Source organism: Triticum aestivum, chromosome 7D, assembly GCF_018294505.1.
Source record: "Triticum aestivum cultivar Chinese Spring chromosome 7D, IWGSC CS RefSeq v2.1, whole genome shotgun sequence".
Lineage (NCBI taxonomy): Eukaryota > Viridiplantae > Streptophyta > Magnoliopsida > Poales > Poaceae > Triticum > Triticum aestivum.
In genome coordinates this window covers 616,103,750-616,114,107 of record NC_057814.1, presented here as the reverse complement: position 1 = coordinate 616,114,107, position 10,358 = coordinate 616,103,750, and the positions used below count along the sequence as shown (strand labels likewise).

Here is a 10,358-nt window from a genome sequence, read left to right as displayed (position 1 = left end):
ATGCAACGCAAGACCATGTTCCTGTCGCTTATAATTCCGGGGCCTGAATATCCGGGGAAGAATTTGAGTGTGTTTATGCAGCCGTTGGTGGATGATTTGCACCATTCTTGGTACTTCCCGAGGTTGACATACGACCGGCATCTGCAGAAAAATTTCTTGATGAAAGTTTGGCTACAGTATTGCATGCATGACTTTCCCGGCTATGCCCTGTTCTGCGGATGGTGTACAAGTGGAAAGATGCCTTGCCCAGTGTGCATGCAGGCCTTGATTTTCATTTGGCTGAAGAAGGGTGGCAAGTATGTTGCCTTTGACCTGCATCGACAGTTCCTCCCTCCAGACCATCCTGATAGGGAAGACAAGAAGAACTTCACAAAAGGCAAAGTTGTCCATGAAGTAAACGAGATTCCAACGTTTTCTGGTGCGGATGTGCTTGCTCAGCTGAAAGCTCTTAAGCCTGCCGGTGAAGGGAAAGGCAAAGGCAAAGGCAAAGGCAAAGACAAAGGCAAAGACAAAGGCAAAGCCACAGGCGAAGACGAGGGCGAGGGCAAAGGAAAAGGTAAAGGGAAAAAATGTTTTGAAGGATATGGTGAGACGCACAACTGGACTCACATTACCCCCTTCACGCAGCTTCCCTATTTTAAGGACCTCAAACTTCCATACAACATCGACGTGATGCACACCGAAAAGAATGTCGCAGAGTCCCTTTTTCGCACGATCCTCAACATTCCTGATAAGACAAAGGATAATGTTAATGCTAGAGTGGATCAACAGAATATTTGTGATAGACCACGTCTACACATGCAGCCTCCCACAGGCAGTCGAAAATCTTGGTTCAAGCCAGATGCTGACTTCGTACTTAAAAAGGATCATAAGATGGAGGCATTCAAGTGGCTGAAACACGTCGTGAAGTTCACTGATGGTTATGCGTCGAATATAAGTAAGGGGGTCAATCTTTCAACGGGCAGAGTGACCGGGCTCAAGAGTCATGACTATCATGTATGGATTGAGCGGATTATGCCGGTGATGGTTCGGGGCTATGTTCCCGAGCGTGTCTGGCGTGTGCTTGCGGAGTTAAGCCATTTCTTCCGCACGCTTTGTGCTAAAGAAGTATGTCTGAGAAGATAAAGGAAATGCATAAGAAGGCGCCGGAGTTGATATGCAAGCTAGAGAAGATCTTCCCGCCAGGCTTCTTTACTCCGATGACACATCTGATTTTGCACCTCACGAACGAGGTATTGTTGGGGGGCCTTGTGCAGAATCGTTGGCAGTACGGCCCTGAGAGATAGAACAAGCATCTGAGACAGAAATGTGGAAACAAAGCTAAGATTGAAGCTTCCATAGCTGAGGCAGTTATCCTCGAGGAGGTGGCAGACCACAGGACAGCCTACTATCCGGACCATGTTCCCACGTTGCACAATAAGGTGTCTCGATACAATACAGAAGAAACCAAGTATAAACCCAAGTTGCCTCTATTCATCGGGCAAGGTAGCAGGGTTGGATGCTCGACACCTTATCTCATGCCACGAGATGAGTGGGAGGATGTCATGTTCTATATCTTGCACAACATCAAGGAAGTTGAGGATGAGTGGATGAGGTAATACCTTTGCACTATTCTTTTAGTTAATTCGTTACGTTCACTTTGCCTAGTTCTTATACCGCTTTTCTTATTGTAGTCGATTCGTTGAAGAAGAGTGGACGGGAATGCTGCCTCCTACTGAAGCGGAGGCACTTGCTCTTCTCCGAAAGGGTGCTGATGGAAGGAACAATTTCGTTGCGTGGTTCATGGAGAAAGTAATTTTTCACACTTCCCTATTACCTATTTCAATTAAACTCATGCACCCTATAATTTCAATTAAACTTGTAGGGAAATGATCCGAACGAATCAATGGATGAAGAATTGAGATGGGTTTCCATGGGTTTTGACCCTGCCGTCATGACATGCCAAAAGTATGATGTGAATGGGTATCGCTTCCATACAGAGGAGCACCAGAACAGTCGGCCTGATCCCAAAACCATAAATACCGGAGTCTTCACTGAAGGAGATAATAAAGTAGATTACTACGAAAGGGTAGGAAAAATATACGAGCTTACATTCAAACGTGGCCGCGAACACCTAAGTCTCACTGTGTTCAAATGCCGATGGTTCGACCCCAAAAAGGGTCTGAGACATACGCCTTCTGTTGGTTTAGTTGAAGTTAAACCATCAACCGTCTATGCCGGAGCTGATCTCTTTATCGCCGCTACCCAGGCCACACAAGTATATTATCTGCCTTACCCATGCCAGAAAGAGTACCTAAAGGGTTGGGAAGTTGTGTTCAAGGTGTCGCCACATGGTAAGCTACCGGACCCGAACGATGATGATTACTACAACATAAACCCCATGACATACGAGGGAGTGTTCTATCAAGAGGAACATGATGACGTGGTCCGAAACAACGAGGATGATGACTTGGGTTATGTTGACCTGGACCCAAACGACGAGGACGCACGGATTGATGGTGAGGCAGTTGTGAATCAAAGAGACATAATTATGCTTGAAAAGTTAAATGAAGACGCTGACGATGAGGAAGAGCCTCCACCTCCGTCAGACAACGAAGAAGATATGCGTGATAGTGATGATGAGACCGGTCGACAAATAGATTACAATAGTGATGATTCATATGGGTTCTAGAAAAATGTAAGTTCTTTTAATGATCATTACAATAGTATGCTTAATGTGCTCTTCTGCTATTAATGTTTTTCCTGTATGCTTGTTTATTTGATATCCTTACTAATTGTTTATTCTCTTTTCAATGCAGGTTTGCTAATCATGGGCAAGTCCAGTGGCGCCAGTTTCCTCAGTAAATTCAAAGGACTTACTCGGAGTGGACGAGCCCACAAGGTTCCCTCCCGACTACGCGAGGATGACACCTCACAGGGAGGTGGAGGGGTCGGGGGAGGAGACCCTAGAGGAGGAGGCGGTGGGGGGAGAGCCCCTAGAGGAGGAGGAGGTGGAGGGAGAGGCATTCGGGGCAAAAAACTCCGGGCCGTGTCCGAAATAGGAGGGTCTTCTTCGATGCCCTCCTATATAGAGGCACCTTCTGAGTCTGAGGAGGAGGAGTATGTTCCTGATGGCGAGGAGGAGGAGGGTGAGGAGGAGGAGGGTGAGGAGGAGGAGGCCGAGGAGGAGGAGGCCGAGGAGGAGGGTGAGGAGGAGGGCCAGGAGGGTGGTGGAGGGGAGGTTGATCTCGAGTTGTGGGGTACCTTGCCACCGGGTGCTCCGCAGGGGTGGCTGCGTGGTAATGCCGGACTACCTACACCACCTTCTATCGAGGCGCACAAGTGGCTCATTGAACCCGCGGGGACAGAGTAACTGCCTCTCAATCATATTTTCAACACAAGACAACATTTTCTTATTGTACACATGGCAATCCTTTGATTCTTTTGCAGTAACTGGATCCTTCGCGGAAAGGGCCGTAAACCGAACGGCGTTATCACTGTCCTGTTGAAGGAGTTTTGGCCTGGCCTATTCTGCCCGCGGCCAGACAGGGACCCGCAGCTGCGGGTTTTGGCCACGAGCTGGGCCCACTACGAGGCTCACAGCAACGCGGAGTACGGGATGGCCGCTAAGGCCGTGATCACCAAATTTTGGGTAAGTTCTCTTCTGAATCACTTGTCTTCAGTTTCGTTCATAGTTTATCATTGAATCACTCAACTCATGCCTTGTTTGCTTCTGGTTTATGCATGATTGCAGCAACTCTATAGAGTTCTTGATGAGCACAAGGCCAGAGCCGACGTGGTCTTGCTTGCGGCTGCGAAGAAGAAAGCTCGTCAGTTGCAGTATGAGGTGCGCTGGGTTGCCGTCTCGCAGTACTACCACTCCTACCTGCACCAAAAGATGACCAAAAGTCAAGCGCAGAAGCAACGACTTACCTTGAACAGGGAGCAGTTCATGATGGTAACTATTACTAACTTTTCATTGTTTCAAGTAGTCAACTATATGTTTCGTGCTCACATGTCATGCTTCCAAAATTTGCATAGGTTGTTCCTCGTTGGTGCTACGGAAGGCATGACGGATGGGCGAGTTTGGTGGATAGGTGGCTCGGCGACGATGCAGAGTTTGCTGCCAAGAGCATCAAGGCCCGGGCTAACCGTGGAAAAGACGGGACACACGGCCAAGGAAACAGGAACCACTGGGGCTTCAAGGCCATGAAGGTATATCTATATGCATGATGCATTTTTGTTCTTCTTTACCGTCATGTTCTTATGTATGGCTAACTTCTGTTTGACGTTGCAGGAGGACAAGTTGAAGAGGCCGCTCTCAGACATTGAGTCGTGGAAGCTGGCCCGCGAGCGGAGTGATCGCAAGGAGGGCGAGAGCCAGTACTACGGCAAGACCGAGGAGCACCTGGAGTCTTACACTCAGCACTTTCAGAAGTTGCATCCGGATGTTCCTGTTGCTGAGGTCGCCCAGTCTCAGATCGATGACACGGCGGTGGTGGCCATCCAGGGGAAGTCACATGGCCGGTATCCGTGTTTCGATGGCTTGATCACTCCTTCGATCTCGTACACACGGCTTCGGGCTACCTACTCGAGCCAGTTAGAGAGTACGGGGCGTTCACAGACTCCCTTAGCCCGCCAGCATGCTGTAAGTACTTCCCCTTTATCTTTTTCTCTCTAGCATTCTCAGTTTATTTTCAGCATTGCTCACTTAGAAACAACCTAAATTATGTAGGCATATAAGGCCTTTGTCGAGCATAGGAATCTCGAGGTGCGAGAGTACTTGCAACGAGTGAAGGCAAACGATGATTACAACCGTCAGATGATGGCGGTTAGTTTTGCCCTCTTAAAACCAAGCTCAATTTTTGCACTTTCATTCCTTCTGACCTTCTAGTTTGCTTGTTTAACTAACATCCAGGCTATGTTGGCGTCTTGGAGTAACCGCACGGATCCACCACAAATGGGACCCCCACCACCACCTGCGGGAGAACCCCCACACGTGCCCACGTTCGATGAATGGGTGGCACTAGGCAGTGATAGTCCGGTTAGTACATTTGCCTAACTACTGACAAACTAGTTCTCATTCATTCAACACTATCATATCATATTTACCGTTAGAATCTTCTCTCAAACATGTAGGGGACCGGTGGCTCGACTCCTGCTCCATCGACCCCAGTCACTCCGATCTTCCAGAGTGATGGTGGTCGCGGTGGCGGTTTTGGCGGTGGCGATTTTGGCGGAGGTGGTCTTGGCGGTGGTGGTTTTGGCGGAGGTGGTCTTGGTGGTGGTGGTTTTGGCGGAGGTGGTCTTGCTTGATGTCGATGATGATTCCGTGCATGTGGCCGTCGTGCCATATCTTTCATGTTCCTACTTTCATGATGTTCCATGTCTTGCACTAGTTTTATGTTCATGAACTTTCGCCGGTGATGAACTTGACTATGTTTAAATGATGATGATGAACTTGAGTATGTTTAGATGATGAACTGTCATATTTCTGCATAATCCCATATTATTCTGCTTTGAAATGCTGTCAAATGGATTGAAAAAGAGAAAACAGGGAAAATAAAAAAAAATTGAAAAAAAAACTATGCCTACGGCAAAGCCGTCGGCATATATAAGCCCAGGACTTCCCAGGACGCGCCAGAGACACGTGGCAAGGCTATGCCTACGGGCCGTAGGCATAGCCCGGCCACCAGGAGGCACCAGGGAGTGCCACGTGGCAGAGGTATGCCGACGGCTAGGCCGTCGGCATACCCCCTGCCACGTGGCATTCCGTGGATGGTTAGCTCTTTTGACGGCGCCGTTCGTTGCCGTCAGGCGAAAAATACTGCCGACGGCTAAACTATGCCGACGGCTGACGCCCGGCCGTCGGCATAGACCCCTATGCCGACGGCTATACTACGCCGACGGTCTGACAAGACTACGCTGACGTGATCTACGCCGACGGGACTATGCCGACGGCAGCCGTAGGCATAGATCTATGCCGACGGCAAGGGACCTATGCCGACGGCCCTGGGCTGTAGGCATAGGGCGCGAGTCCGGTAGTGATGGATGCCGTTTGAGCAGCTAGCAGATGCTTGCTATCTCCGTTCCAAAACAGATAGCCGTCTAAATCATCATCGTTCAGTATGCATCATCAGTTCAATCATTGTCTTATTTGTTAGTTTGAGTTTAATTATCACTTGTTGCATTTCTTTGTCTCATCAAGAGTCAACCAGATACATGCTCCTCAATGCTACCGATACGAATTCGAAAAGATGGCACCGCACGTATATATTGTGTCAACATAACTACACAAAGATGTTTCCTGTATTTATGATTTCTTCAACAATCACAGCTTCAGGGTCTCGCATCCGAATCCAGCCTAGAAGACGTCGGGGTTGCGGTGCCCAGATATGCCACTCCGATGATCCGACTGCGCGAGATGCAACGACAGCACATAGTTCCTATCCTGCAACCAAATGCAACGCAAAGAGCTGATGAGCAAAGCAAAGCCTGTACTGGAGATGATACGTGGAATAAAGCGATACGTTTTCAACGAGTTTCGCATACCTCTAGCGCCTTGATCTGCTGCTGGTACTTGTCGACGATCTCCTTGAACTGGGACCGTTCCCGCACCATGTCCTGGTAGTCCTTGAGCCGGTTGTGCTGGATAAGAAAGGCCCTCTTCAGGACGCCGTTCTGGTGAAGCAGGCCTCCCAGCATCTGCTTCAGTATCTTGTGCTCCTGGATGGATCAAGGACAGGTGAGCACATTGGTATTTCCAGAGTAACATCCAAGAAGTAACATTTGATTTAGCAGTATCATGTATCAATTGGTGTCTTATGGTTGTTATTTACTGTCAGTGTCTCAACTTGGACTAGCAAAATACTAACAGGGCGTGTATCAATCAATAGTAGATGCATCAGTTACCTCACGCATTTTCTGCTTTTCATCAGGAGTATTGCAGCCTGCGGCAGACTTATCGAACAATTCAAGTATCCTGAAGGCTCGACTCTTGGCATCAATCAAATCTGAAGCGGCCGACATCTCCCTGACAATTAGCTCCGCCCAGTCAATGCTGTTTGTCCGAGCATTCATCTCCAGCACATCAGATGCCACTGCGATCAATAAATATCAACATATGAACAATTTGAGTTAGATAAGATGGACATTGTGATATTAGTACTCGTCTATATCACCTGACATAATCATCAGGCAACATGAGGAAGAAACGGTCAGGTTCAATTTTGAGCAATATTCGTTCAGCCATACCTCCAGACGAGGCCGCATCAGCATTGGTCAGTGCTGAACCTGACGCCAAATAATCCTTGAAGCCTCTGATTGCAGCATCCAAGACGTTTCCCGACGCTTCGAAATAGCCTCGAAGAAGCTAAAAAAAATCCCCAAAATAACCCATTAGATGTATTACAGACTTACAGTGCAATATTGTATGAACCAATGTTATGTCAGGATTCAAGAAAACCTTGGCCTAGATGTTGTCCACCAGACAACTTTGATATACATGCTCATGTTTCTTAGTTCAGCCATGTTTTTCCTGAATCCTTATTTCAGTCATCATCTCTGAAACTCCAAAGTAGCAGGCAATCTGTTGAGGTTGAAGCGTGTAGTGGTCAAATGATCCCACAAAACAGAGGAATAATCCTCATGGGTCATTCATGTCCTCCTTCCGCGAGAGAAATCACTGTGGATGATTCTTCCAAATTACATCGCTTATAGCCGACTACAGGAATGCGACGCCATCGAGGTGCTCTCATCTGGATTACGCACCGGGGCGCATCGGCTACTGCTGCCCCCACCTCCGGAGCCTGATTAGGCTTGCATTTTATTTTTATTTTTCTTGGGCTTGATGTTGAGCTGGTGCCCCCAGCAAGCGCTCCCTTTCTTTTTGTGTTTTCGGCTAGACTTTCACCAGCCATGTTCGGACTGGATGTTGTTTGGTGTTGTGCTTTATCTATAAAGCGGAGTGAGAACTTTTTTCGGTCTTATCTCTACTTGTACTTTTACCTTCTGGGTCACATATGCATCGGATTCTAGAAAAAAAAAAAGCTTTGGTTTCCATTGGTGTTTTGAGCTGTTTGGTTGAAATCCAAGGGCTCGGATTCATCTTCAACCTCCAGCCCAAACCCTAAACCAGGAAGTTCCCCTCGTGCCGCATCGTCCTCGCCTTGGGCACGTCTTGGCGAGCCCTCGTTGACGACATCGGGGCCAGTTGTGGCGTCCTTAGCTCGAGCTCGAGCCAACCTCCAACCCAAACCCTAAACCAGCAAGCTCCCCTCGCCACCCCCCCCCCCCCCAAACACGAATCATCGACCGTCTTCCTCCCCTCTGACGGCGATGCCGCATCGTCCTTGCGTTGGGCAAGTCTTGGCGAGCCCTTGTTGACGACATCGGGGCCGGTTGTGGTGTCCTTAGCTCGAGCTCGAGTCAACCTCCAACCCAAACCCTAAACTAGCAAGCTCCCCTCGCCACCCCCCCCCCCCCCCCCCTGTCCCTAAACCAAACCAGCAACCCTCTTCCTCCTCTCTAAGGTGATGTTGCATCGTCCTCGCCTCGGGTGAGGTCTTCATGAACCCTCGCTGAGGACCTCGGGACAGTCATGGCGTCCCCGGCTCAAGCTCGGCCTCTGCCTAATCTTAGGGGTTCAAACCTAGAAAGACCCTCCTCTCCAACCCGAACCAGCGAACCCACTTCCTCTCCTTGGGCTAGGAGCCCCGTCGTTTCTACTTTCGACAAGGCCCTTACAAGCCCTTGCTGGCAACACCACAACCGACTGCTCTGTTAATAGAAAATTGACCGATCCAAACAAATGTTTCCGTTGCCCGAGGAATAGCATACCCATTTACCTTGATGAACTCTACTACTATCCCGTTTTTATTTACTCTACATATTACCTTTGTCTTAAGTCAGACATTGTAAACTTTGATCAAGTTTATAGAAAAGTTTGTTAGCATTTCCAATACCAAATCAACACCATTTACATCATCATCAAATATATTTTCACATTATATGTACCTTTTAATGTAAATGTTCATATAGTTTTCTATAAACTTAATCGGTTAAACTTTCTAAAGTTTGACTTTTGTAAAAGATATTATGCAGAGTAAATAAAAACAGAGGAAGTATGATTAATCTACTTCCTCAAAAGCGGGTATGGATAAACAAGGCAGGGGCCTGCCTTCCCTTTCCAGACTTTTAAAATAATGGTTTTCCTAATTCTCATGTACCTGAAAACGTGAATCGCGTCAGTCAATTCTTCGTGTCAGCTCCGAGGTCGAAGATGGGGGCGCTAGGGCGAGAGAAGCAGATTGCGGTGAGTGGGTATGCGTGCTCGCCGGAAAATTCAACTGCTCGGGAGGCTAAGAGGGATGGCCGAGGGTGATGGTGCGGAGGGCGGAACAGCGAGGCGATCGCGGGAGCTCCGCCGGCCGGCCTGGCAGCAAGCGGCCCGGCCTGCAGTGGATCGAGCAACAGGAGGATTTGAGGTTGAAGACAACAGTTGCAACGTGATCCTGTCCGTTGGATGGCGATCTGACGGTCGAATTTTTTTTACTGACGCTGATTTTATTTTTACCTGATGACGGCTCTCTCAAAACAAGTTTGGATCAGGATTTCTTTTCCATCAGAAAAAAGTTTGCATCAGGATTCAACTGTTTTCGGCTGGTCCGCGAGGCGATTTTGTGATCAATTTTCTCGGTGTTGTGGTCAATCCGATGGGTAGATGCTACGGTTGTACATGATCTACTAATAATCAGCAAGAGAGATAGGGCGCAGCGGCCAAGGTACCTGCGGATCGGCGCCGGGGAAGATGAGCTGGAGCGCGTCGACGGGGTCGAACTCCATGCTGACCCCGAGCTCCGCCACGTCGGCGGCGGCAGACGGCGAGCACCGGCCCCTCTTCGTGTTCAACGGCGGGAGCGCCGCGAAGGGGTCCTCCATGAAGGCCTCCGCCCCGCGCTTCCGGCAGCCGGCCACTTTCGCCGTCATGCTTGCTGGCTTCCGCCGGCGAGGTCTGGAAGAGAGTGGCGAACTGTGTGGTGGATCGATGCGTGCCCGGTGGGGTGGGGTGGGTCGTGTTTATATGTACTGAGACGACGGCGGTTTGGTAGGGGCAGGAGGGAGGGTGGGAGAAGCCTTGGAGGACACGGCCGCGGTGCCGTGCGATCGGACGCAAGCCTGATAGCGACCGTCCGATTACTTACCAAGAAAATTTCGCTCAGAAAATTGTGTAAATCTCAAATCAAAATATCATGGTAAACATGGTTCCACGAGCTTACTCACGTGAGCAGAAAATGCAGTAGAAACAATACCAGGGAAATTTAAAAATTTCTGAAATTTTGGCGGTTCAAACTTGGTCGATCATTCTACTCACCTGTGAA

The 10,358-nt window shown here is 48.9% G+C and overlaps 1 protein-coding gene across 1 annotated transcript; it reads right to left on the bottom strand.

The window, feature by feature from the left end:
* Window positions 1-6,143: 6,143 nt before the first annotated feature.
* On the bottom strand, window positions 6,144-10,043 carry LOC123166977 (uncharacterized). Its single transcript, XM_044584824.1, has 5 exons — window positions 9,766-10,043; window positions 7,234-7,351; window positions 6,892-7,079; window positions 6,532-6,705; window positions 6,144-6,430 (listed from the first exon to the last, which is right to left on the bottom strand). Exons 1-5 carry the CDS (start codon window positions 9,964-9,966, stop codon window positions 6,344-6,346), a joined length of 768 nt encoding a protein of 255 aa, XP_044440759.1. The 5' UTR covers window positions 9,967-10,043; the 3' UTR covers window positions 6,144-6,343.
* Between the last annotated feature and the right edge of the window lie 315 nt (window positions 10,044-10,358).

What these genes read in the sequence shown, in the direction of transcription:
- LOC123166977 (XM_044584824.1), bottom strand. Translation starts at nt 9,966, where the DNA reads ATGACGGCGAAAGTGGCCGGCTGCCGGAAGCGCGGGGCGGAGGCCTTC. An exon ending in TGATGCGGCCTCGTCTGGAG is followed by an intron (nt 7,080 to 7,233) that starts GTATGGCTGAAC and finishes TATTGATCGCAG; the next exon opens with TGGCATCTGATGTGCTGGAG. An exon ending in AAAAGCAGAAAATGCGTGAG is followed by an intron (nt 6,706 to 6,891) that starts GTAACTGATGCA and finishes TGATCCATCCAG; the next exon opens with GAGCACAAGATACTGAAGCA.